Raw genomic sequence first — 27745 nt, 5'->3', positions numbered from 1 at the left:
CAGCCATAATACCTCAATGTATTCAGTAGTAGACTTATAAAAATAACATGTTATGTAAATGTGACTTATGATAATGTCCATATTATGATGGGCCTGCACCCAACTAAACATACAGGGGAAGATTTATAAAAGCCTGTGCGGAGGAAAAGTTGACCAGTTGCCCATAGCAACCAATAAGATTGCTTCTTTCATTTTTAAATGGGCCTCTGAAAAATATAAGCAGCGATCTGATTGGTTGCTACTGGCAACTGGTCAACTTTTCCTCTGCACTGGTTTTGATAAATCTCCCCAACAATCCTTTATTTTTTCGAGATGAAATGTTTTCCCCATGTTGTATAAAATGAGGGCACACAACTCTTGGTACAACTTGGTACTAACTGCCAGGAGTGGTCCATATGAGCCGACCATTTTGAAAGTCAAAAGAAGCTCTGCAGCAGCTGCGTTGTGTAAGATAAATTATAGCCCCATGGTCTGAATATAATACGCTGCCTTATACTGTTTAAATGGTCATGGAAGATCATAAAGACCCTTTTGTGACTTCAAATATTCTTCTATTTTACAATAAGCCTTCATTATTTTATATATATATATATATATATATATATATATATATATATATATATATATATATAAGCTTTGTATTAGTTATTGCTTACAATTCAGTCTCCTATACAAGGAAGGAAACATAACATATGAGCAGTTGGATGAGGTCCCAGGTGACATGGAGTAGCACATATGCGGATTTACCTGTGTGGTGTCTATAAATGTAAATTATATATAGGAAATATACTGAGGAGCAGCTTTTGCATTAAGGACAGGCACTTCCATTAATAATTAGAGGGGATTGATGTCAGGGCCTACTATTGAAGAGGTTTCAGCAGGGATATTGGTTATTGATCCAAAATTATTGGGGAGATTTATCAATCATCCTAAAACCCTATTATATGTATGAATCCAGCAGATCATCTACATACAAAAGAGCTGGTTTGTGATTGGTTGGTCTTGATACAAGTGAGCTGGCCTGTGATTGGTCGGTCTGGCTTGGCACCTGCACGGTATGTTTGTCTGTTGTCCTGACAACCAACCACTCAGCTGGAGCGACCGCCAGAGGAGGAGCTATTCTGTGATTTCTGAGCCGTACAAGTGCATTATTGTATTATTTGTTGCGTCTTAGTGTCTGTGTGTGTTGTTTGTTGTTGTGTGTCTGTGTGTCTGTGCTTTTATTTCAGGTAACACCTCACTTTCCGGTTATACCATCCTTTCCGGATCATCCAGTGGTAAGTCCTACTCTAAACTATATTATCCCTCATTAATATCGTCACATATTTCTGTCCAGTTACACATCCAGGGGGAGAATTATCAAAACCTGTTCAGAGGAAAAGTTGTCCAGTTGCCCATAGCAACCAATCAGATCTCTTCTTTCATTTTGGACAGGCCCTTTTTAAAATGAAAGAAGATATCTGATTGGTTGCTATGGGCAACTGGGCAAGTTTTCCTCTGCACAGGTTTTGATAAATCTCCCTCCCAATGTATATTATAGCTGTATATTGCTCCAACTGTAAATATATGTCTGAAATAATAGGTCATGAGACTGGCATGTGATGGGCACTAACTGGTCACAGCCTGGCACATATATCATCTTATTATTATATGAACTGGGCTCTATGGGGGAGATTTATCAAAATATTTGAAAGAAGCGATCCAATGGGTTGCTATGGGCAACTGCACCACTCTTCCTCTACATGTTGGAGAGCACTGCTTTAGGCTGGAAAAAAAATGCCCCCAAAATGCATTTGGGACAAAACTACCGCTGCCAGATGTTAGCTAGGAGTCAATAGGAAAATATGAAATTCCATACCTACATAGTGTTTTAAAGGATAACTCCTGGATGTAACAACTTATCCCCTATCCTAAGGTCGCGGGGGATCTGACAGCTGGATCTCCCGAACGGTGCCCCAGTTCTCAGCATGAATGGGGCGTGTTGACCACCACACAAAGCGGCGGCCGACACGCCCCTTCCGGGCAGCTCTATGGGAGAGCTGGAGCGCTGCTTTCAGCAATCTCCGGCTCTGCCATAGGACTGCATGGAGGGGGCGTGTCAGCCACAGGTTCGTGCTGTGGTCGAAAGGGCTTGTTTCATGCAGGGAGCCGGGGCTCCATGCGGGAGATAACGGAGGGCCCCAGTGGTCAGACCCCAGCGATCTAACACTTTAGATAGGGGATAAGTTGTTACATCCCGGAGTTATCCTTTAATTTTTGGCATTACCTCACCCTTTAGTGGTGTTTTTTTGGGCTCAATGGAAACTTTTCAAAATCACTGCATTCACTAGCTATGTTCTTGTTTTTTTTGTTTTTGTTTTTGTTTTGTTTTTTTTCCTTTTCTTAAAAAAATTGTGGTGTTACTCCTCTCATAGTCCTCTATAGGTGGAAGAAAGGGCATTTTTCAATAGAAGTCACATGATATAAGAATCAGTGCACCTCTCTCCCCCTTGCCATGTGTTCTATGTACAGTTAATTGTTTACATCAGAATTCTGGACCAGGCTGTAAATTTTGGTTTTGGTAATATTTTTTGTTTGTCAGGGGAGCAGATATATTAATACTATTGATTCTTGGACAGTGTAAAACTTTCAAAATCACCAAATTTATCACAGTAGCTGTATGATATAAATCTGGCACATCTTTAGACTGTCTAATATAAGTCAGTACAGTGGTCCCTCAAGTTACAATATTAATTGGTTCCAGGGCAACCATTGTATGTTGAAACCATTGTATGTTGAGACCATAACTCTATGGAAAGATGGTAATTGGTTCTGAAGCCTCCAAAATTTTATCCAAAAATAGGAAAAAGGGAGGAGTAAACAAAAATAGGTAGATAACTAATATAGATAAAGCAAGTCCTTACATATAAAAGTACGAAAGATCTGCTGGTTGCTGTAAATCACTGTCTATGTAGAGGACAGGAGCTTCTTCAGGGTCCTGTATAGTACACACAATGTCCAAAAAAAGTATCATGGAGTCGCCTTTACCTGGTGTCCAAAGGAGCAGCTAACCCTGGCACAGGTAAAGAGTAGTACAGAACATGTAATACCTCCCTGCACTGTAGAGGGTGCTATCGGACAGGAATTCAGTGCATGCACTTCAGTAACAAGGGTTTTTCCAGTAAAATATCCGTTCTGATTGGTCAGTTCTTCCAGCCATGTTGAGTCTGGATTCAAGTTAAAATGGTCCAGAAAATACTATTGTATGTTGAAACTATTGTATGTTGAGGCCATTGTAAGTTGAGGGATCACTGTATCAGTAGTTTAGTTTTACATACCATTTCTGCATTCTTTTGTTTAGCAATTTGTTTATTAACCACTTAGGGACCAAGGGCGTACAGGTACGCCTTCGCTCCCTGGTACTTAAGGACCAAGGGCGTTTGTCACGATGCCGGCTGGCAGGTAGTGGATCCTCTGTGCCAGAGAGGGATTGGCGTGGACCGTGCTAGTGGACCGGTTCTAAGCCACTACTGGTTTTCACCAGAGCCCGCCGCAAAGCGGGATGGTCTTGCTGCGGCGGTAGTGACCAGGTCGTATCCACTAGCAACGGCTCACCTCTCTGGCTGCTGAAGATAGGCGCGGTACAAGGGAGTAGGCAAAAGCAAGGTCGGACGTAGCAGAAGGTCGGGGCAGGCAGCAAGGATCGTAGTCAGGGGCAACGGCAGAAGGTCTGGAAACACAGGCAAGGAACGCGCCGGGACAGAACGCGGGACAGAACAGACGGAGACAGAACAGACGGAGAGCGAGTCAGGTAGGGGAGCCGGGGTGCGCATCCCGAGCGGGCGCTACCCGCATCGCGAATCGCATCCCGGCTGGCAGCGGAATCGCAGCGCCCCGGGTCAGAGGACGTGACCGGAGCGCTGCCGCGGGGAGAGTGAAGCGAGCGCTCCGGGGAGGAGCGGGGACCCGGAGCGCTCGGCGTAACAGTACCCCCCCCCTTGGGTCTCCCCCTCTTCTTAGAGCCTGAGAACCTGAGGAGCAGACTTTTGTCTAGGATGTTGTCCTCAGGTTCCCAGGATCTCTCTTCAGGACCACAACCCTCCCAGTCCACTAAAAAAAAATTTTTCCCTCTGACCTTTTTGGCAGCTAAAATTTCTTTGACCGAGAAGATGTCCGAGGAGCCGGAAACAGGAGTGGGAGGAACAGATTTGGGAGAAAAACGGTTGAGGATGAGTGGTTTGAGAAGAGAGACGTGAAAGGCATTAGGGATACGAAGAGAGGGAGGAAGAAGAAGTTTATAAGAGACAGGATTAATTTGACACAAAATTTTGAAAGGACCAAGATAGCGTGGTCCCAACTTGTAGCTAGGGACACGGAAGCGGACATATTTAGCGGAGAGCCATACCTTGTCTCCAGGGGAAAAAACGGGGGGAGCTCTTCTTTTCTTATCCGCGAACTTCTTCATGCGTGATGAAGCCTGTAAGAGAGAATTTTGGGTCTCTCTCCATATGATGGAAAGGTCACGAGAAATTTCATCCACAGCGGGCAGACCAGAGGGCAAGGGAGTAGGGAGGGGGGGAAGAGGGTGACGGCCGTACACCACGAAAAATGGGGATTTGGAGGAAGACTCAGAGACCCTGAAGTTATACGAGAATTCGGCCCATGGGAGGAGATCTGCCCAGTCATCCTGGCGGGAGGAAACAAAATGTCGCAAATAATCACCCAAGATCTGGTTAATCCTTTCTACTTGTCCATTGGACTGGGGATGATATGCAGAAGAAAAATTTAATTTAATCTTGAGTTGTTTACAGAGAGCCCTCCAGAATTTAGACACGAATTGGACGCCTCTATCCGAGACAATCTGCGTAGGCAACCCGTGAAGACGAAAAATGTGTACAAAAAATTGTTTAGCCAACTGAGGCGCAGAAGGAAGACCAGGAAGAGGGATGAAATGTGCCATTTTGGAGAATCGATCAACGACCACCCAAATAACAGTGTTGCCACGGGAAGGGGGTAAATCAGTAATAAAATCCATACCAATCAGAGACCAAGGCTGTTCGGGGACAGGCAGAGGATGAAGAAAACCAGCGGGCTTCTGGCGAGGAGTCTTATCCCGGGCACAGATAGTGCAGGCTCGCACAAAGTCCACAACATCCGTCTCCAGAGTCGGCCACCAATAGAAGCGGGAGATGAGTTGCACAGATTTCTTGATACCCGCATGACCTGCGAGATGGGAGAAGTGACCCCATTTGAGGATTCCGAGGCGTTGGCGAGGAGAAACAAAGGTCTTTCCTGGAGGAGTCTGCCTGATGGAGGCAGGAGAAGTGGAGATCAGGCAGTCAGGTGGAATGATGTGTTGCGGAGAGAGTTCAACTTCTGAGGCATCCGAGGAACGAGAGAGAGCATCGGCCCTAATGTTCTTATCGGCAGGACGAAAGTGAATCTCAAAATTAAATCGGGCAAAGAACAGAGACCACCGGGCCTGGCGAGGATTCAGCCGTTGGGCAGACTGGAGGTAGGAGAGGTTCTTGTGGTCGGTGTAGATAATAACAGGAGAACTTGATCCCTCCAGCAGATGCCTCCATTCCTCAAGTGCTAATTTAATGGCTAGAAGCTCTCGATCCCCGATGGAGTAGTTCCTCTCCGCTGGAGAGAAGGTCCTAGAGAAAAAACCACAAGTGACAGCATGCCCGGAAGAATTTTTTTGTAGAAGAACAGCTCCAGCTCCCACTGAGGAGGCATCAACCTCCAATAGGAAGGGTTTGGAAGGGTCAGGTCTGGAGAGGACGGGAGCCGAAGAAAAGGCAGACTTGAGTCGTTTAAAGGCGTCTTCTGCTTGAGGAGGCCAGGACTTGGGATCAGCATTTTTTTTAGTTAAAGCCACGATAGGAGCCACAATGGTAGAAAAATGTGGAATAAATTGCCTGTAATAATTGGCGAACCCCAAAAAGCGTTGGATAGCACGGAGTCCGGAGGGGCGTGGCCAATCTAAGACGGCAGAGAGTTTGTCTGGATCCATCTGTAGTCCCTGGCCAGAGACCAAATATCCTAGAAAAGGAAGAGATTGGCATTCAAACAGACATTTCTCAATTTTGGCATAGAGTTGGTTGTCACGAAGTCTCTGAAGAACCATACGGACATGCTGGCGGTGTTCTTCTAGATTGGCAGAAAAAATTAGGATATCGTCCAGATATACAACAACACAGGAGTATAACAGATCACGAAAAATTTCATTGACAAAGTCTTGGAAGACGGCAGGGGCGTTGCACAGTCCAAAGGGCATGACCAGATACTCAAAGTGTCCATCTCTGGTGTTAAATGCCGTTTTCCACTCGTCCCCCTCTCTGATGCGGATGAGGTTATAGGCGCCTCTTAAGTCCAATTTAGTGAAGATGTGGGCACCTTGGAGGCGATCAAAGAGTTCAGAGATGAGGGGTAAGGGGTAGCGGTTCTTAACCGTGATTTTATTAAGACCGCGGTAGTCAATGCAAGGACGTAGGGAGCCATCTTTTTTGGACACAAAGAAAAATCCGGCTCCGGCAGGAGAGGAGGATTTACGGATAAAGCCCTTTTTTAAATTCTCCTGGACGTATTCGGACATGGCAAGAGTCTCTGGGGCAGAGAGAGGATAAATTCTGCCCCGGGGTGGAGTAGTGCCCGGGAGGAGGTCGATAGGGCAATCATAAGGCCTGTGAGGAGGTAGAGTCTCAGCTTGTTTTTTGCAGAAAACATCCGCGAAGTCCATATAGGCCTTAGGGAGACCGGTTACTGGAGGAACCACAGAGTTACGGCAAGGGTTACTGGGAACCGGTTTTAGACAGTTCTTGGAACAAGAGGACCCCCAACTCTTGATCTCCCCAGTGGACCAATCCAGGGTAGGGGAATGAAGTTGAAGCCAGGGAAGTCCAAGGAGAATTTCCGAGGTGCAATTGGGGAGGACCAAAAGTTCAATCCTCTCATGATGAGATCCGATGCTCATAAGAAGGGGCTCCGTGCGGAAACGTATGGTACAGTCCAATCTTTCATTATTTACACAATTGATGTAGAGGGGTCTGGCGAGACTGGTCACCGGGATGTTGAACCTGTTGACGAGAGAGGCCAAAATAAAATTTCCTGCAGATCCAGAGTCCAAGAAGGCCACTGTAGAGAAGGAGAAGGCAGAGGCAGACATCCGCACAGGCACAGTAAGACGTGGAGAAGCAGAGTAGACATCAAGGACTGTCTCACCTTTGTGCGGAGTCAGCGTACGTCTTTCCAGGCGGGGAGGACGGATAGGACAATCTCTCAGGAAGTGTTCGGTACTAGCACAGTACAGGCAGAGGTTCTCCATACGGCGTCGTGTCCTCTCTTGAGGTGTCAGGCGAGACCGGTCGACCTGCATAGCCTCCACGGCGGGAGGCACAGGAACAGATTGCAGGGGACCAGAGGAGAGAGGAGCCGAGGAGAAGAAACGCCTCGTGCGAACAGAGTCCATATCTTGGCGGAGTTCCTGACGCCTTTCGGAAAAACGCATGTCAATGCGAGTGGCTAGGTGAATAAGTTCATGTAGATTAGCAGGAATTTCTCGTGCGGCCAGAACATCTTTAATGTTGCTGGATAGGCCTTTTTTGAAGGTCGCGCAGAGGGCCTCATTATTCCAGGACAATTCTGAAGCAAGAGTACGGAATTGTACGGCATACTCGCCAACGGAAGAATTACCCTGGACCAGGTTCAACAGGGCAGTCTCAGCAGAAGAGGCTCGGGCAGGTTCCTCAAAGACACTTCGGATTTCCGAGAAGAAGGAGTGTACAGAGGCAGTGACGGGGTCATTGCGGTCCCAGAGCGGTGTGGCCCATGACAGGGCTTTTCCGGACAGAAGGCTGACTACGAAAGCCACCTTAGACCTTTCAGTGGGAAACAGGTCCGACATCATCTCCAGATGCAGGGAACATTGGGAAAGAAAGCCACGGCAAAACTTAGAGTCCCCATCAAATTTATCCGGCAAGGATAAGCGTATCCCAGGAGCGGCCACTCGCTGCGGAGGAGGTGCAGGAGCTGGCGGAGGAGATGACTGCTGAAGCTGTGGTAGTAACTGTTGTAGCATAACGGTCAGTTGAGACAGCTGTTGGCCTTGTTGCGCTATCTGTTGTGACTGCTGGGCGACCACCGTGGTGAGGTCAGCGACAACTGGCAGAGGAACTTCAGCGGGATCCATGGCCGGATCTACTGTCACGATGCCGGCTGGCAGGTAGTGGATCCTCTGTGCCAGAGAGGGATTGGCGTGGACCGTGCTAGTGGACCGGTTCTAAGCCACTACTGGTTTTCACCAGAGCCCGCCGCAAAGCGGGATGGTCTTGCTGCGGCGGTAGTGACCAGGTCGTATCCACTAGCAACGGCTCACCTCTCTGGCTGCTGAAGATAGGCGCGGTACAAGGGAGTAGGCAAAAGCAAGGTCGGACGTAGCAGAAGGTCGGGGCAGGCAGCAAGGATCGTAGTCAGGGGCAACGGCAGAAGGTCTGGAAACACAGGCAAGGAACACACAAGGAACGCTTTCACTGGCACTAAGGCAACAAGATCCGGCAAGGGAGTGCAGGGGAAGTGAGGTGATATAGGGAAGTGCACAGGTGAACACACTAATTGGAACCACTGCGCCAATCTGCGGCGCAGTGGCCCTTTAAATCGCAGAGACCCGGCGCGCGCGCGCCCTAGGGAGCGGGGCCGCGCGCGCCGGGACAGAACAGACGGAGAGCGAGTCAGGTAGGGGAGCCGGGGTGCGCATCCCGAGCGGGCGCTACCCGCATCGCGAATCGCATCCCGGCTGGCAGCGGAATCGCAGCGCCCCGGGTCAGAGGACGTGACCGGAGCGCTGCCGCGGGGAGAGTGAAGCGAGCGCTCCGGGGAGGAGCGGGGACCCGGAGCGCTCGGCGTAACAGCGTTCCTGTACGCACGTGGGAATTTCGGTCCCCGCCGCGCACCGGGCGGGGACCGGACCGGGTTGACTACTGATATCTATCAGCAGGCACCCCGTGCAAATGCCCAGGGGGGTCCTGAGATCAACCCCCCCCCCATGTCGGCAATCGCCGCAAATCACTGGTGAATTCATACTGGTCTACGGTGACCCGGTGACCCGGAAAGTAAGGGGGATCGGGGTTGTCCAAGACACCCACGATACTCCTGAAGGGATAGGAGTGAGGTGGCAGGGGGGGCACCCCTCCTATCCCTGCTATTGGTCGTTCAGAAGCAAAGACCAATAGCAGATCGGGGGCAGGGGGGGGTTAACGTTCGGTTCCCCCATTCTGCCCACCCACAGTGGCCGGGCAGAACGGGGAACCGTCGGTGCACAGTGCCGGAGGTCCACTTACCCATCGGCAGCTGGCGGCGATCAGCGGCAGCGGGCGGGGATTGGTCGTTCGGAAGCGACGACCAGTAGCAGATCGGGGGCGGGGGTTAACGTAGGCTGGGCAGAACGGGGAACCGTCGGGGAACAGCGCCGGAGGTCCACTTACCCATCGGCAGCGGGCGGCGATCAGCAGCAGTGGGCGGGGATCGGTGGCGGCAGAGGACAGCGATGCGGCTCCCTGGATTCTACGGAAGCCGGTGAGTTGCCTAGCAACATCTGGAGGGCTACAGTTTGGAGATCACTGTGCAGCGGTCTCTAAACAGTAGCCCTCTAGATGTTCCAAAACTGCAAATCCCAGTATGCCCAAACAGCAAATAGCTGTCTCGGCATGCTGGGAGTTGTATTTGCGTACCTCCAGCTGTTGCATAACTACATCTCAGTTGTAGTTTTGAAACAGCTGGACTGGCACACTGGTTGGAAAATACTGAGTTAGGCAACAGAACCTAACTGAAGGGTTTCCAACCAGTGTGCCTCCAGCTGTTTCAAAAGTACAACTCCCAGCATGCACGGTCTGTCAGTACATACTGGGAGTTGTAGTTTTGAAACAGCTGGAGGTTTGCCCCTCCATATGAATGTACAGGGTACATTCACACGGGCGAGTTTATAGTGAGTTTCCTGAAGTTTGAGCTGCTGCAAATTTTTTGCCGCAGCGCAAACTCCTAGCTGGAAACTCACCATAAACCCGCCCGTGTGAATGTACCCTAAAAACATTACACTACAATACACTAACACCTAATTAAGGCTAAAACACTACATATACACCCCCTTACACTGTCCCCCCAGTTTAGCAACCGCTCGAGGCACCCTGTTTGGGAATCACTGGCATAGAATACCCCTATGTCCACCCCTATGCAATCCCTAATTTAGTCCTCAAATGCACATGGCACTCTCTCATTTCGGAGCCCTGTCGTATTTAAAGGAAAGGAAGTTTAGGGCCACATATTTGTGGGGTATTTCCATGACTCCATTTTGGAAACTACACCCCTAACGGAATGTAACAAGGGGTATAGTGAGCCTTAACACCCCACAGGTGTTTGAAGAAATTTAATTAAAGTTGGATGGGAAAATGAAAAATAAATTGTGTTACCCTAAATTTTTCATTTTCACAAGGGAAAATAGAAAAAAAAGCCCCCCAAAATTTGTAACCCCATTTCTTCTGAGTAAGAACATACCCCATATGTGGATGTAAAATGCTCTGCGGGCGAACTACAATGCTCAGAAGAGAAGGAGCGCCATTGGGCTTTTGGAGAGAAAATTTGTCCGGAATTGAAGGCCACGTGTGTTTACAAAGCCCCCATAGTGCCAGAACAATGGACCCCCCCACATGTGACCCATTTTGGAAACTACGCCCCTCATGTAATGTAATAAGTGGTACAGTGTGCATTTACACCCCACAGGTGTCTGACAGATTTTTGGAACAGTGGCCTGTGAAAATGAAAAATGAAATTTTTAAATTGCATAGCCTACTGTTCCAAAGATCTGTCAAACGCTAGTGGGGAGTAAATACTCACTGCACCCCTTATTAAATTCTGTGAGGGGTGTAGTTTCCAAAATGGGGTCACATGAGGGGGGTCCCGCTGTTCTGGCACCACGGGGGGGCTTTGTAAACGCACATGGCCCCTGACTTCCATTCCAAACAAATTCTCTCTCTAAAAGCTCAATGGCGCTCCTCCTCTTCTGAGCATTGTAGTGCGCCAGCAAAGCACTTGATGTCCACACATGGGGCATTTCCATACTCAGAAGAAATGGGGTTACAAATTTTAGGGGTAATTTTCTCCTATCACCCCTTGCAAAAATTAAAAATTTACACGTCCAACTTTAACAAAAAGTCGTCAAACACCTGTGAGGTGTTGAGGCTCACTGTACCCCTTGTTACATTCCTTGAGGGGTGTAGTTTCCAAAATAGTATGCCATGTTATTTTTTTGCTGTTCTGGCACAATAGGAGCTTCCTAAATGGGACATGCCCCCCAAAAACCATTTCAGCAAAATTTGCTTTCCAAAAGCCAAACGTGACTCCTTCTCTTCTGAGCATTGTAGTTCACCCTCAGAGCATTTTACGTCCTAACATGGGGTATTTCCATACTCAGAAGAGAGGGGGTTACAAATTTTGGGGGGCATTTTCTCCCATTACGCTTTGTAAAAATGGTAAATTTGGGAAAAAAATTTGCACTTTAGTGAAAAATATAATTATTTTCATTTACACATCCGAATTTAATGAAAAGCCGTCAAACACCTGTGGGGTGTTAAGGCTCACTGGATCCCTTTATACGTGTCTTGAGGGGTGTAGTTTCCAAAATGGTATGCCACATGGGGCGTTTTCTGCTTTCTGGTACCATAGGGGCTTCCTAAATGTGACATGACCCCAAAAAAACATTTCAGCAAAATTCACTCTCCAAAATCCCATTGTTGTTCCTTTCCTTCTGAGCCCTCTACTGCGCCTGCCGAACACTTGACATACACATATGAGGTATTTCCTTACTCAAGAGAAATTGGGTTACACATTTTAGGAAGATTTCTCTCCTTTTACCCCTTGTAAAAATTCAAAAACTGGGTCTACAAGAACATGCCAGTGTAAAAAATATAGATTTAGAATTTTCTCCTTCAATTTGCTGCTATTCCTGTGAAGCACCTAAAGGGTTAACACACTTACTGAATTTCACTTTGAATACTTTGAGGGGTGCAGTTTTTATAATGGGGTCATTTGTGGGGTATTTCTAATATTAAGGCCCTTCAAAATCAACTTCAAATCTGAACTGGTCCCTGAAAAATTCCAATTTAGAAAATTTTGTGAAAAATTTGAAAATTGCTGCTGAACTTTGAAGCCCTCTGATGTCTTCCAAAAGTAAAAACATTTCAACTTTATGATGCCAACATAAAGTAGACATATTGTATATGTGAATCAATATATAATTTATTTGGAATGTCTATTTTCCTTACAAGCAGAGAGCTTCAAAGTTAGAAAAATGCTAAATTTTCAATTTTTGCATCAAATTTTGGAAATTTTTCACCAAGAAATTATGCAAGTATCGAAAAAATTTACCACTAACATAAAGTATATTTTGTCAGGAAAAAAACAGTCTTGGAATCAGAATGAAAAGTAAAAGCATCCCAGAGTTATTAATGCTTAAAGTGACAGTGGTCAGATGTTCAAAAAACGCTCTGGTGCTTAAGGTGAAAATTGGCTTGGTCCCTAAGGGGTTAAAATGCAAAAAAAAAAAAAAATTTCCATAGTGTATCTACCCCATGTGAACATACCCTATCAGGACAGGTATAAGAGCTTTGTCCTGTAATAAGCCAAGCAACCCAGTGATCACATGATTGGGAGAGATATTCAGCCATTGGAAGTAACAATGAAGGTTCCCAGAGTGGACATGTTTCATGTGCAGACTATTGTATAGGGGTCAAGTAGTAAAAGGATCCACTGCCACCTTATAGGCAGCTTCCTACTGCCCATTAGATTGCATGTAATAATACATCTCATAGCTTACAGATACTGTTGGGTTGTTAGAGGAACATGAGGGGGAGCTCTATGAAAGGCCGACATGCTGTTCTTATGCAGGTGACCTCTGCTTTCTGTGTCCAACCCTGAAGGTTCCTATTGATGACAACAAGAAACAGAAATCAACAAAACACTGGTGCAGAAAATACATAGAAAAATCCTCATATTTTTTTTATCATACAAATAGTAATGTGGTAAATATATAAAGAATAATTGTATATGTCAATCACTAATCAATCAGGTTATATGAATATTGTGCAGGAATATGTCTTTACTGTTTACAGAACGAGTCAATAAGCTGACCTCTGTCTCTTTTTTTGGAGATGGAGCGCCACACTTTTGAAAGGACACCCCACTATGACTACACGGATGACGAGGTAAATCTCATGTTTGTGTTGACTTTCATTAATCCTATAGTTGTGAATAATAATTGCTCTGTTAAAGTGAATCTTCTCCTGAATCATCTCCATACAAGGTGTAGAATCTGCAGATCTTTGCATTTAGGTGCTAGAGGGATAAGATTACCCATACATTTAGTTTTGATGATCGCCTGTGTTACCAGCTGAAGAGTCAAACAGTTGGTGCTAAGTTTCAGCAGCATCTCCTCCCTCCTCTGTTTTGTCAGATTAAGGAACTGAATAGTGACGTGGGCTGTCAATCATGCCGAGGGGACATTACTGCACCCAGAGCGGCGAGACTAGATAAGTATAGCTCCCGTCTAGGGGGCTACTTACAGGGCTGCTGGGGGGGGGGGGGGACTTACAAACTGCAAATCCTCCCCATCCCTGTGGACAGAAATGTCCTCCGGGGATGGTGCAGATGAAGATATTACTACACTGCTCAAAAAAATAAAGGGAACACTTAAATAACACAATTGCACTCCAAGTCAATAACATTTCTGTGAAATCACACTGTCCACTCAGGAAGAACACTGATTGACAATCAATTTCACATGCTGTTGTGCAAATGGAACAGACAACAGGTGGAAATTATAGGCAATTAACAAAACACCCCCAATAAAGGAGCGGTTCTGCAGGTGGTGACCACAGACCACTTCTCAGTTCCTATGCTTCCTGGCTGATGTTTTGGTCACTTTTGAATGCTGGCGGTGCTTTCCTTCTAGTGGTAGCATGAGACTGAGTCTACAACCCACACAAGTGGCTCAGGTAGTTCAGCTCTTCCAGGATGGCACATCAATGTGAGCTGTGGCAAGAAGGTTTGCTGTGTCTGTCAGCGTAGTGTCCAGAGCATGGAGGCGCTACCAGGAGACAGTCCAGTACATCAAGAGACATGGAGTAGGAGGGCAACAACCCAGCAGCAGGACCGGTACCTCGGCCTTTGTGCAAGGAGGAGCAGGAGGAAAACTGCCAGAGCCCTGTAAAACGACCTCCAGCAGGCCACAAATGTGCATGTGTTTACTCAAACGGTCAGAAACAGACTCCATGAGGGTGGTATTAGGGCCCGACGTCCACAGGTGGGGGTTGTGCTTACCAGAAAATACCAAGATTGGCAAATGCGCCACTGTTGCCCTGTGCTCTTCACGGATGAAAGCAGGTTCACACTTAGCACATGTGACAGACTGCTTTCTAAAAAAAAAAAAAAAAAAAATGTGGCTGTGACAGGGGGAAAATAGCCTAAAAGGCCATACGAACCCAGCCTTGGTCCCCCGCAGCTCCTGTGTGTCTCCTGGTCCCCTGATCTTCTCTTTTCTTCCTGCCTTTGAGACAGGCAATTAGTCCAGGACTTGCTCGCTCAGCCAATAACTGGCTGTCAGAGGACACTACTGTGAAGAAGAAAGATCGGGGGACCTAACCGGGGCGAAACAAAGCTGGGGTGGACCAACAGGGCATTGGGCTAGATATATATCTATCTATATTTTTTTTTCCTGCCCCAGCAGCATATGATTCATTTTTTTTTTTTTTTTTTTTTTTTTTAGAAAACATTGGAATACCCCTTTAATATTTAAAGGGGAACTCCGGTGGAAAAATTATGTTTTCAAATCAATTGATGCTATAAAGTTAAACAGTTTTGTAAATTACTTCTATTTAAAAATCTTAACCCTTCTAGTACTTATCAGCTGCTGTATACTACAGATATACTACAGAGAAATTTGTGAAATTCTTCACAGTCTGACAAGTCCAGTCTGTCCATGTTAGGGACTGTCCAGAGCTGGAGAGGTTTTCTATGGGATTATGCTTCTAATCTGGACAGTTCCTGACATGGACAGTTGTGTCAACAGAGAGCACTGTGGTCAGACTGGAAATAACTACACAAACTTCTCTGTAGTATATCTGTAGTATACAGCAGCTGATAAGTACTAGAAGGATTACAAATCTGTTAAACTTTCTGGCACCAGTTGATTTGAAAACATTTGTTTTCCACTCTTTAAAGGTCTAACACATTGATAGGCTGCGCTCTTTCACTTTAATGGAACTGCCCTGCATTATCATTCACAGCTGCCTATATGGACAACCTGCTAATCCTGTAGACATAATGAAGAAGATGAGAAAGATGACCAGTTGCCCATTGCAACCAATTAGATTGCTTCTTCAATTTTTGAACAGTCCTCTGAAAAATAAAAGAAGCACTCTGATTGGTTGTAAGGGCAACTGGTAAACTTTTCCTAGACATAGGTTTTGATAACATTTCCCCCATGGTGTTCAGGGAGCATCCCAACCATCAAATATTGGTGGCCTTTCCTAAAGACAGGCCATCGACATTTACCTCTTAGTGGAGAGTAATAACACTACAGGTTATGGATACTAGATTCAAAAGGACAGAACGTTGGTTCAGGGATTTATTCTGATGCCATATTTGGAATCAGGAAGGAACATTTCCACCTGGTATTGGGCAATTGGCATGAGCCTTATAAGGTTTTTTTTTGCCTTCCTCTGGATCAACACAGTAGTGACACAATAGGCAGATAGGTTGAACTTGATTAACTTTTTTTTAAAAATCTTTTTTCAATTGTGGGGAAGATTTATTAAACCTGTGCAGAGGAAACATTTACCAGTTTCCCATAGCAACAAATCAGGTTGCTCCTTTCATTTTTAAAAAAGCCTCTGAAAAAGAAAAAAAAGAAATCTAATTGGTTGCTATGGGCAACTGGTCAACTTTTCCTCTGCACAGATTTTGACACATCTCCTCCTTTCTAAGTATCTGTCCCCCAAAATAGAGCCTAAAATCCTGAATCCTGGATGTTTGGTGCCATCTTTTCAAAAAGGCAATGTTGAAATCTATGTTGATATTTATTTCTTTATTTTTCTTAGTACCTAATATGATAGATTTACCAAGACCAGCAATTCATAACAGATGTAAAGTAAACTATCTACAGCCAACCCATACACAATGTATAGAGAGGCAGAGCACATACATGACTGCCTTTCCATGCTCGATATCACAGGTGGTCCCAACAATGAGACCCCTGCAATCATACTGCATACTTATCCCCCATTCTGGGAATAGGGTATACATCTTAACCTCTTAAGGACGCAGGGCGTATGGATACGCCCTGCATTCCGAGTCCTTAAGGACGCAGGGCGTATCCATACGCCCGTGGGAATTTCGGTCCCCACCGTTAGCCGGTTGGGGACCGGAGCCGGATGCCTGCTGAAATCTGCCCGCCCCTGGTTGTCAAGGGGCTCTGGAAAGAAGATGGAGGCCGTACCTGCAGGAGAAGATGCCTGGGGACCTGGGATCTTCGCTTGAGCCTGCAGGATCCTGATCAGGTAGGGAATCCACAGTGGGGGGGTGGAATTGAAAGTGAAAGTAAATCGATCTTTACTGTGGCAACCACTAGGGGGGCCAAACTGCAACTCCCAGCATGCCCAGAGAGCCAAAGGCTGTCTGGGCATGCTGGGAGTTGTAGTTTTGCAACATCTGGAGGGTCACAGTTTGGAGACCACTGTTACAGTGGTACCCAAACAGTAGCCCTCCAGATGTTGCCAAACTACAACTCTCAGCATGCCTCGACTGCCCAGGCATGCTGGGAGTTGTAGTTCTGTAACATCTGTCCCTTCAGATTTAGTAATTTTCATGACATTTTTGAAAATTGCTGCTCTACTTTGAAGCCCTCTAATTTTTTCAAAAAGCAAAAATATGTCCATTTTATGATGCCAACATAAAGTGGACATATTGTGTTTGTGAAGAAAAATAAAATGTATCTGGAATATCCATTTTCCTTACAATTAGAGAGCTTCAAAGTTAGAAAAATGCAAAATTTTCAAAATTTTCATGAAATTTTGGGATTTTTCACCAAAAAAGGATGCAAGTAACGCCGAAAATTTACCCCCAAAATAAAGTAGAATATGTCACGAAAAAACAATCTAGGAATCAGAATATTCGGTAAAAGCGTTTTCGTGTTATTAATTTGTAAAGTGACGGTGGTCAGAATTGCGAAAAAGGGCTCAGTCCTTAAGGTGAAAAAGGGCTGCGTCCTTAAGGGGTTAATAATGGGACAAACCCTTTAGGGTCTATTCACACAGCAGAATTTCCACACCAATTCCGCTTCCTTGGGTGGTTTCTGGCTTGTGGATTTTATGCGGAATTTGTGCTTAATCTGTGCAGAAATTCAGAAGTGTTAATGGGAGAGAGGAATCCCATAGAAGTCTATTGGGCTTTCATTTGAGGCAGAATTCCACAAGCGCAAATTCTGCTGTGTGAATAGACCCTTAGGCTATAATTCCACTTGGGATTTTGTGCAAAATTGCCCCCATTCTGTCGCACAGAGTTTTTTGCCTTGAAAAAGCGCTGCAGCCAGATTTCAATAAGGAACTGCAAAATGCTAGGTCCACTTGCCATTTTTGAGTTTGGCATTTTATAAATCTTTTTGGCTCAGTGGGTGATTTTCAAAAACGACCTCATGTTGAAAACATGGCGTTTTTCGAGCAAATCTGATTTATCTGCGAAGGCACGGATGCTGACCGCTGTGATTGGCCATACAGTACCGGCCAATCACCGGCAAACATGAATAAGTTATGTGAAGTTCTGTTCACATCACTGGCCGGAGTACGGTACAGTGCAGGGATGTGGAGCGGTGTTGCGTGTCACCTGCTTCTCATGACTAGAAATTATGATCACAATGGGTCTCAGGAGTGAGACCCGCTGTGATCTGTCACTTAGTGCAGGTACTACTGCTCCCAACATTGAACAGACTCTGTAGTACCACAATAATCACGCACATATAGTTGATATCGGATTTTACACTGTATTTATTAAAAATATAATTATTAAAATACATCAAAAACATTATTAATAAAAAGTTTTAGAAAATTAAGATAAAAATATATATTATTTTTACAATTACATGGACCCTTTATCCATTTGGACTATTGCCGGCTACATTTTCACGTCCCTGACCGCTCACATCAATCATTACCTGATTGAAAATGTAAAAAACTTTTTGTCATAAAAAAGAAATACTTAATTCCCTACAAATTTTCCCATCCCTACTTCTTCATTTAAAATTTTTTTTCTCTTGTACCAAACTAAATTTGTTAAAATACACCCACAAGGAATCTGCCAAAAGGTAAAAACACCTGAAAAAACACCTGAAAAAAATCAGTGGCAGTTTTTCATGCATTTTTTCTGGTGTTTTTTTAGCCTAAAAAAAACACCAGTACAAAGCTTTAGTGTAATTCTAGCCTTAGGCTTCGTCCTATAGATTATTACTTAGATAAGATACAAATAAAGACATTTGATAGGGGAAATGAGTAAAACAAGATCATTTTATTTCATCATAATGTATAGATATAATACATTACGCCATAATATGTTTAATGAGCTGAATAAAACTAAGTTTAATCTGTTCTGTTCTAGGTCTTTGAGATGAACAGAAGGGCCATAGACATTATCACAGCGTTCCAGGAAGAAGTAAGTGACATTGGAGATAATCAAATTTGTTATATAAAAGTATACATATAAAGTTTAGTAGGCATTCAGGGGATTCATCAATTGTGATATTTTTGTTGATTTGTGAAAAAGGCAAATAATTGCACAATTTGTGCACTAACTGCAGATGTGTGATTATTTGCTGTTTAAGACGGTACTTGCTAAAGGGGTGTGACCTATTGAAAAGGGGTGTGGTTGCTCACCGTTTACACTGCCAGCCTAAACTGCTGCTAAGATCTCCCCTTGCTCAGAGCTGGCGGAGATATCATCATGGGTGCACAGGTTTACTGGACTTATATAGGAATTTTAGGAACTCATACAGCCACAGCGTCTGTCCCTCCCTCCTCCCTTCCAAAAGCAATAGTCCAAAAAACTACTTTTTTAACCTCTTAAGGACCCTTGATATACGCGTATGTCATGACACCCTGGTACTTAAGGACCAGGACCCATGACGTATGCGTACGTCATGGAGTATTCCGGTCCCCGCAGCGCGCCGGGCGGGGATCGGACCGGGATGCCTGCTGAAATCCTTCAGAACCCCCCCCCCCCATGTCGGCGAACGCGGCAAATCGCAAGTGAATTCACACTTGCGATTTGTGCAATTACGGGTCTATAGTGACCCGGAATATAAGGGGGATTGCGATCCCCCTGAAGGGATAGGAGTGAGGTGGCAGGGGTGCCACCCCTCCTATCCCTGCTATTGGTCGTATAGACGCGACGACCAATAGCAGATCGGGGGCGGGGGGGGTTACTTTCGGTTTCCCCGTTCTGCCCACCCACAATAGGCGGGGCAGGACGGAGAAACAGACAGGGACCGGCGCCGAAGGTCACTTACCGATCTGCGGAGGCTGCGGGCGACGGTGATCGGTGGGCAACGATGTTGTGCGGCTGGCTCCCTGGATCCTAGGGAAGCCGATGAGTTGCCTAGCAACATCTGGAGGGCTACAGTTTGAGACCACTATACAGTGGTCTCAAAACTGTAGCCCTACAGATGTTACAAAACTACAGTTTTGGAGTTGTAGTTTTGCAACAGCTGGAGACACACTGGTTTGAAAATACTGAATTAGGTAACAGAACCTAACTGAAGGTTTTCCAACCAGAGTGTCTCCAGCTGTTGCAAACGTACAACTCACAGCATGCACGGTCTGTCAGTACATGCTGGGAGTTGTAATTTTGAAAAAGCTGGAGGTTTGACCCCACCCCCCCCCATGTGAATGTACAGGGTACATTCACACGGGCAGGTTTACAGTAAGTTTCCTGCTTGAAGTTTGAGCTGCAGAGCAAACTCCTAGCTGGAAACTCACCGTAACCCGCCAGTGCGAATGCACCCTAAAAACACTACACTACACTAACACATAATGAAGGGTAAAACACAACATATACACCCCCTTACACTGTTCCCCCCCCCCCCCCCCAATAAAAATGAAAAACGTATTGTATGACAGTGTTTCCAAAACGGAGCCTCCAGCTGTTGCAAAACAACAACTCCCAGCATTTCCGGACAGCCACTGACTGTCCAGGCATGCTGGGAGTTTAGCAACAGCTGGAGGCACCCTTTTTGGGAATCACTGGTGTAGAATACCCCTATGTCCACCCCTATGCAATCCCTAATTTAGTCCTCAAATGCGCATGGAGCTCTCTCATTGCAGAGCCCTGTCGTATTTCAAGGTATCAGTTTAGGGTCACATATGGGGTATTTCCATGCAGCTAAAGCAGGACGAAATTGCTTTCTGACATCAAGTTAGACTACATTCACACCACTATTTTTATCATACGTTTGCCAGATCACCTGTAGAAATTTCAAAGTTGGCTACTGCCGTATCCCCGCCAGACCCACGCCACATCTCATTCTCATTTTTGAGACTGGAGTCAGATAGTGACTTTGGTCGGCTCATTTTTGCACCGCATCAGTTTTATTGCCGGACTTAAACCGCAACATTCCATGGTTTTTCCGTCCAGCAACAAAACCAGATTTTGTTGTGAAAAATTATCTGACCAGAGTCACTATCTAACTCCAGTTGGCTCATGCAAATCAATGAGACAGGTCTGTCGAGGATACAGCAGCGGACGGTTTTGAAATTTCCGGCGATCCGGCGACTGTATGAAGAAATCGTGGTGTGAATGTTCCCTCTGTGATCATTTTTCCAGAAGGGGCGATTTCCCCATGGACACCCATGCTTGCACTATAGATCTACAATAAAGCTGTGAATTATAATACACAGAAGAAAGTGCTGAACTTTTCCCAAAGGAATCCTACAAATATTTACAGGCATATTTAAAGTTGTGAATAAACCGGGCTATTCACAAAACGTAAATCCTCAATTCCAGCCACCAGCCAATTGCATAAGGTCTAAAATACATAGAGCATATAATAACACTGCCAGTGAAGAGACGTAGTAATAAAAGGGGAGACCAAATTTAGGGAATACACTTGCTTTAAAAGATGTGTCTTTAGGGCATGTTTGAAACTGAGGAAGATGGGTATAAGCCTGATGGTCCGAGGTATTGCATTACAGAGAACTGGTGCAGCACAAGCAAAGTCTTAGAGGTGGAATTGAGGGGTTCAGATTAAAGAAGATGTTAACTTTAGATCATTTCACTACTTATTAGCTGCTGAATATTACAGAGGAAATTCTTTTCTTTTTGGAACACAGTGCTCTCTGCTGACATCATGTCCACAGTGCTCTCTGTTGACATTTCTGTCCATTTTAGGAACTGTCCAGAGCAGCATATGTTTTCTATGGGGATTTTCTCCTACTCTGGACAGTTTTTAAAATGGACAGAGGTGTCAGCAGAGAGCACTGTGGTCATGACGTTAGCAGAGAGCTCTATGTAAGAAAATAATTTCCTCTGTAGTATTCAGCAGCTAATAAGTACTGGAAGGATTAAGATTTTTTTTAATAGAAGTAATTTACAAATCTGTTTAACTTTCTGGCACCAGTTGATTAAAAAAAAAAGTTTTCCACCGGAGTATCCCTTTAAGATCACATAACAGCTGTAGAGAAAGATGAATCTGGCAGTGGCATTTAGGATGGACTGGAGAGGGAGAGTTTAGAGAAGGGAAGGCCTATTAGTAAAGAGTTTCAGTAGTCCAGGTGGGAATGAATTAAAGCATCCACAATAGTTTTGGTTGTTTCAGCAGTAAATGAGGGGTGCGTGGAAGACAGATCTGAGTCTACCATAACTTCAAGACAGCGGGTTTACTGTCCAGGAGTAATGGTTGTACCACTCACCGAGATGGAGATGTCAGGTTTAGGTAGATTAAATGGAGGAAATACAAGAAGTTCTGTAATAGAAAGATTTCTTTTCAGGAATAGGGAGGACACAATGTTAGAGACAGCAAAGAGAAAGTTGCTGGTGTTCTGTAGGAGTGCGGGGGTGATGATACGGGAAGAGGTAGAGAGCTGTATGTCATCAGCGGAGAGATGGTACTGGAGTTCAAATCTACTGAGGAGAAGGCCCAGGAAGGGTCCCTGAACCCCAACAACAAGAGCAGCAGGGAAATAGCTAGAGATAGGGATTGATACACCGAAGGAGCGTTCACGGAGGTAGGAAACAAAAACCAGGAGAGAGAGGAATCTTTAAGAACAATGGAGTGGAGTATAGCAAGAAGTAATTGGTGATCTACAGTGTCAAATGCTGCATAGAGATCAAGAAGAATCAGTAGAGAGAATTGCTATTAGATTTAACCATAAGACATCATTAGTGACTTCGGTTAAGCCAGTTTCTGTGGAGAATGGGGAATGTAATCCAGACAGTAAGGGGTCAAGGAGAGAGTTCCTGGAGAGATAATGGATTAGGTGGGAATAGACCAAGCATTCCAGGAGTTTGGAGATGAAGTGGAGAGACAGGTGAATAGTTAGCTGCACAGGATCCAGAGATGTTTTCTTCAGAAATGGGGTTATGACAGAATGTTTGAAGGAGGAATGAAAGATTTTAGTTATGTGATTGGTGATGGCAGGGGAGAGAATGCGGTAACACGGTGAGAGGATGTACCTGTATATACTTTCATGTACTGATTCATAGCACTATATACATGTATATAGCATCATGTACCTGTATATTACATCACCTACCTGTATATACCACCATTGAACTTTATATTTCATCACCTACCAGTACAAACCACCATGTAGATAGCAGCGTATGCCTGTGCAGCTGGCTTTTTTGGGGGTAGGGGTGTGCTGATACAGGACTTCACCAGGGGCACAATGGACACTATAGTGCCCCACACAGTAGTTAGATCTCAGTATAGTGTCCCTCACAGAAGATTGTAGGGATGTACTGATATTGGTATCAGTCAGGATATAGGTATGAACTTCGTATACTCGTGCAAATGTCCCTGCTAACATATGATGTAGATATAAGAAAGGCTTTCTTCACAACGGTCACATGGGTTCAGTTTTAAAGACATGATGAATATGAAGGATTTGTTATAATCTAGTTTCTAAAAGATCTTCTAAATAGAATTACACAGAATGCTGCAGTATTCTAGAAGACAGAGACTACGTGCGCTCTTTTCTTATAGATATTTTCTTTATTAATAGATAAGCCCTTCAATACATAAGTATGTTCTGAATACCTACATTAGATTGAAGTAACAATAACTTATTTCTGTTTTATTTTTCATGTGGACAGAACAGAGAACAGGAACTAAGGATCACCCAATACTATGTAAGTGATATAACAAATAACCATATTAGCTCCTTATAGACAGAGGCAATTTTCATTTTTTTGCAGTTTCAGTTTTTCCTCCTCTCTTCTTATAGTCATAAAAATGTTTCATAAAATATGCTGGGAAACAAAAAATTTATTTTAAGGTGAAAACGAACACAAATTTTTTTTTTTTTTTTATCTGAGTTGGGGGTGCTATTTTTTATACATTGTTTATTATGCTCGTTAACTGACATGTTATGTTGATGCTTTTAAAATGTACACATATGCTTAAAGAGGTAATCCAGGGAAGTATATATATATATATATATATATATATATATATATATACATATATATATATATATATATATATATATAGTCCAACAGGAAGCATGAAGCGGCACTCCAGCGATTTCAAGATAAGAAAAAGTTACTTTATTCACCCATAGTGCTACATTTCGACCCTCTCAATGGAGTCTTTATCAAGCATGCTTGAAATCGCTGGAGTGCCGCTTCATGCTTCCTGTTGGACTATTTTTGTTTGATGCACCTTTGGTCAACGTTGGAGCTGGCTGAGCACCCACAGATCTATTATATAGGGCTAGAAGCCCCTTCATGGTGCTCCTTAACTACTATTTTCAATTTTATATAATATATATATTTATGAAAAGAGCACAAACCAAAGCAACCACACTACCTGGATATGTACCCTGTAAACTATCCTGCCTGATATGCATTGTCTTCTCTGGCTTCTTGAAATTCTTTGCCATCTTTCCCTCGCCTTGCCTACATCTCCCAGCAATCATTGCAGCACTGCTCTGTCAGCTGGCTCCCTTCTGCAGTGAGCAGCAGAGAGAGGTTCAGTGTCTGATTGGCTGAGGCTTCACACACCTCACAGTTCTTAGCACTAAAGAGAGCATGACCATCAGTGCAGGGTAGAAACCACATGGTCTGTGTCTCACAGGAAGGTGGGGGTTGCTTTCAGATAGTTATTTGGACATAGACAGAGTGGATGGCTGGATGATGTCATTCCCTCACTTTATGCACATAAGTAACAACTAAAGAGGGGAGACTGCTCTATATAGCTAATGAATGATATTTAGACAATTAAATACGTTGATGAGAGGAAAAGATGGGCTATAGGTTTAGTTTCCCAGAGTACCCCTTTTTACACCTGTGGAATCATTTTAGGGCTCTTTTTTTCTGTATAAGTCATTCCCCATGCAGGATTAATAAGGTTAAGTTTTATGAGTTAGGATAATTATACATGCAGTTATTCCAAATATGCAAACAACATTTTTTTTTCTTTACTTTTTTGTATGGGGAGGGTTAATTTATATTTGTAAAAACAGATTTCTTTTTCTTTACACGTTAACAGCCAATTACTGTTGGGGCTTGCTGGAAGATGTGGTTTTGCAACTTTTGTAGGTCTAGAGTTTGGTGACCAATGCCCAAGGGGACTTGTATGAGCAATGGTTAGATGACTTATACAGATTTATGCAGGACATATGTCCTTTATTGATCTAAGTGATTTACATACATCCCACTCCATACATCCTACAACACGCGCTCAGAGATAAGAGACGGACTGCAGTTCTGGAGATCGTGGAGGTCCCAGCAGTCAGACCCTCCTCAATTATACTCTTACCTTCAATCTGTGGATATGGATTAAGACATTTTTACTGCATCCTTGAGGACTGATTTTTTATTTTCTCTGTAATTAATTGTTTTGCATTGTAGTATAAGCCCTCTGTGGTTATGCACAACATCAGAAACCTTGGTTACTAGTTTATTTTGTTAAAGTGAGCTACACATATCTTTCTTCTTGTTCATTGTTTCATAAACCTTGTTGTTATCATTCATGAGTCAACCTAAAAGAAGTATTTCCTAGAGAAAAGTGATATTTGCCCAAAATTGCCTACAAATAAAGACACCATCGTTGGACCTCTGTTGTCTCATTATGTCAAAGTCTTGGCTTTGGATCCCCTGATACTGTTCTAGTCGAGAGCAACCCTTTCTGACGGAGGATATTACAACAATCATGGAAGGCTGGATGAGGCAAATCATACAGATTATCTGATTTACTTATGTGTGAAGGAAGAAGAGGAGAAGAAGGAGAAGGAAAACAAAGAAGAGGAAGAGGAAAAAGAGGAGGATGAAGGGGAGGAAAAAGAAGAGGAAGAGAAGGAGAAAAAGAAGAAATATGAAGAGGAGAAGGAGAACGAAGATGAGAAGCAGGATGAAGGGGACAATGAAGAAAAAAAAGAAGAGAAGGAGGAAGAGAATGACAGAAAGGAGAAAGAACAAGTGGAGAAGAATGAAGGGCAGAATGAAGCAGAGGAAGAGGTAAAGAAGGAGAAAGATGAAAAGGTAATAGAAGAAGAAGAAGAAGAAGAGCTAACTTGCTGCACGTGGTTTTGTACACCAACTAGAGCCTTCATCAGCAGCGTAACAAACTTTTTCTTTACCAAATGTGGAGGACTCCCTTAACATCAAGTGGAGTCTGGAGGAGGCGCTGTTAAAGAGATTATCAATAGGTATTACCTTTCTTCCCTTCCCAGCAGCTCACTTCTGATTTGGTCTCTACTCTTCCTAATACCTTCTGGTATGAAAAGGTAGATCTTAGATGGCAGAGCAGGTACTATGCTGAAGCCTTTACATGCAGGTGAAACCAGTGGCAGCAAATGTATGCAACATTGTGTGTACATTGGCTACCATATGGAGGCATGGTTTTGCCCACATGTGGTGACCACAACAAAGTACTTGACCCACCATCTCATTCCCCCCCTTTTATTCCAGGTGATAAGTCAACAGGGAAAGAGACCAAGCTTGAAGTGAGCCACTGGGAACCAGGGAAAGATAATGCCATTTTAGATGCTGAGATAACCCCTTTAACATGTAGAGGCAAATGAGGCGCCATTACTATCAGGAGGGTTCATTTGCCTCATATGGGGTAGGAGGAGACCCCCTTTAAGATCAAAGATTGGAGGACAAGACTCCCTTAAGACCACTGGAGTCTGGAGGAGGCGCTGTTAAAGAGGTTATCAAGACAGCAGAAAAGGTATGACCTTCCTTCGCTTCCCAGCCACTGGAGAGAGGGAAAAGTTTATGCCATTTTAGCTCCTTTGATAACCCCTTTAACATAAAGAGGCAAATGAGGCGCCTATAACATCAGGAGGATTCATTTGCCTCATAAGGGGTAGGAGGAGACCCCCTTTAAGATCAAAGACTGGAGGACAAGACTCCCTTAAGACCACTGGAGTCTGGAGGAGGCGCTGTTAAAGAGGTTATCAAGACAGCTGAAAAAGTATGACCTTACCTCGCTTCCCAGCAGCTCACTTCTGCTTTGGTCTTGACTCATCCTGATACCTTCTGGTATGAAAATGGAAGGCCGAGATGGGGGAGCAGGTAGCATGTTGCAGTCGTCACATGCAGGCGAAATCAGTGGCGGCAAATGTATGCAACATCGGAGGCCTGGTTTCACCCACATGTGGTGACCACAACACATTACCTGACCCCTTATTTCAGCCACCCCCTTTATTCCAGGTGAGAAGGTATAGGGATGAGATGAGAGCTATGTGGAAAAGAACCACTGGAGGTAGGGGAAAGTTTATGCCATTTTAGCTCCTCTGATAACCCCTTTAACATATAGAGGCAAATGAGGCGCATTTAACATCAGGAGGATTCATTTGCCTCATAAGGGGTAGGAGGAGACCCCCTTTAAGATCAAAGACTGGAGGACAAGACTCCCTTAAGACCACTGGAGTCTGGAGGAGGCGCTGTTAAAGAGGTTATCAAGAAATCTGAAAAGGTATGACCTTACCTTGCTTTCCCAGCAGCTCACTTCTGGATTGGTCTCGACTCGTCCTGATACCTTCTGGTATGAAAATGGAGGGCCGAGATGGGGGAGCAGGTAGCATGTTGCAGTCGTCACATGCAGGCCAAATCAGTGGCGGCAAATGTATGCAACATCGGAGGCCTGGTTTCACCCACATGTGGTGACCATAACACATTACCTGACCCCTTTTGTCAGCCACCCCCTTTATTCCAGGTGAGAAGGTATCGGGATGAGATGAGAGCTAACTGGAAAAGAGCTGGAGGGAGGGGAAAGTTTATGCCATTTTAGCTCCTTTGATAACCCCTTTAACATATAGAGGCAAATGAGGCGCCTTTTACATCAGGAGGATTCATTTGCCTCATAAGGGGTAGGAGGAGACCCCCTTTAAGATCAAAGATTGGAGGACAAGACTCCCTTAAGACCACTGGAGTCTGGAGGAGGCGCTGTTAAAGAGGTTATCAAGACAGCTGAAAAGGTATGACCTTCCTTCGCTTCCCAGCCACT

The 27745-nt window shown here is 44.5% G+C and overlaps 1 protein-coding gene across 8 annotated transcripts; it reads left to right on the top strand.

Moving 5' to 3' along the window:
• The first annotated feature begins 972 nt into the window (after window positions 1-972).
• LOC130347221 (uncharacterized) lies at window positions 973-26403 on the top strand. Of its 8 annotated transcripts, none has more exons than XM_056554641.1 (6): window positions 973-1277; window positions 13182-13235; window positions 16128-16586; window positions 18676-18729; window positions 23386-23421; window positions 25501-26403. In XM_056554641.1, exons 3-6 carry the CDS (start codon window positions 16461-16463, stop codon window positions 25891-25893), a joined length of 609 nt encoding a protein of 202 aa, XP_056410616.1. In that variant the 5' UTR covers window positions 973-1277; window positions 13182-13235; window positions 16128-16460; the 3' UTR covers window positions 25894-26403. The 8 variants fall into 8 exon arrangements, 7 of the variants coding, with proteins under 7 accessions (XP_056410616.1, XP_056410617.1, XP_056410618.1 ...); XM_056554642.1 differs by having other exon boundaries at window positions 13143-13235; XM_056554643.1 differs by lacking the exon at window positions 13182-13235.
• The last annotated feature ends 1342 nt before the right edge of the window (window positions 26404-27745 follow it).

This window comes from Hyla sarda, unplaced genomic scaffold (assembly GCF_029499605.1).
Source record: "Hyla sarda isolate aHylSar1 unplaced genomic scaffold, aHylSar1.hap1 scaffold_825, whole genome shotgun sequence".
In the NCBI taxonomy this organism is placed as follows: domain Eukaryota; kingdom Metazoa; phylum Chordata; class Amphibia; order Anura; family Hylidae; genus Hyla; species Hyla sarda.
This window is presented reverse-complemented; position numbering and strand designations above follow the sequence as displayed.

What these genes read in the sequence shown, in the direction of transcription:
- LOC130347221 (XM_056554643.1), top strand. Translation starts at nt 16,461, where the DNA reads ATGCCTGCTGAAATCTGCCCGCCCCTGGTTGTCAAGGGGCTCTGGAAA. An exon ending in GCCTGCAGGATCCTGATCAG is followed by an intron (nt 16,587 to 18,675) that starts GTAGGGAATCCA and finishes GTTCTGTTCTAG; the next exon opens with GTCTTTGAGATGAACAGAAG. An exon ending in TCACAGCGTTCCAGGAAGAA is followed by an intron (nt 18,730 to 23,385) that starts GTAAGTGACATT and finishes TCATGTGGACAG; the next exon opens with AACAGAGAACAGGAACTAAG.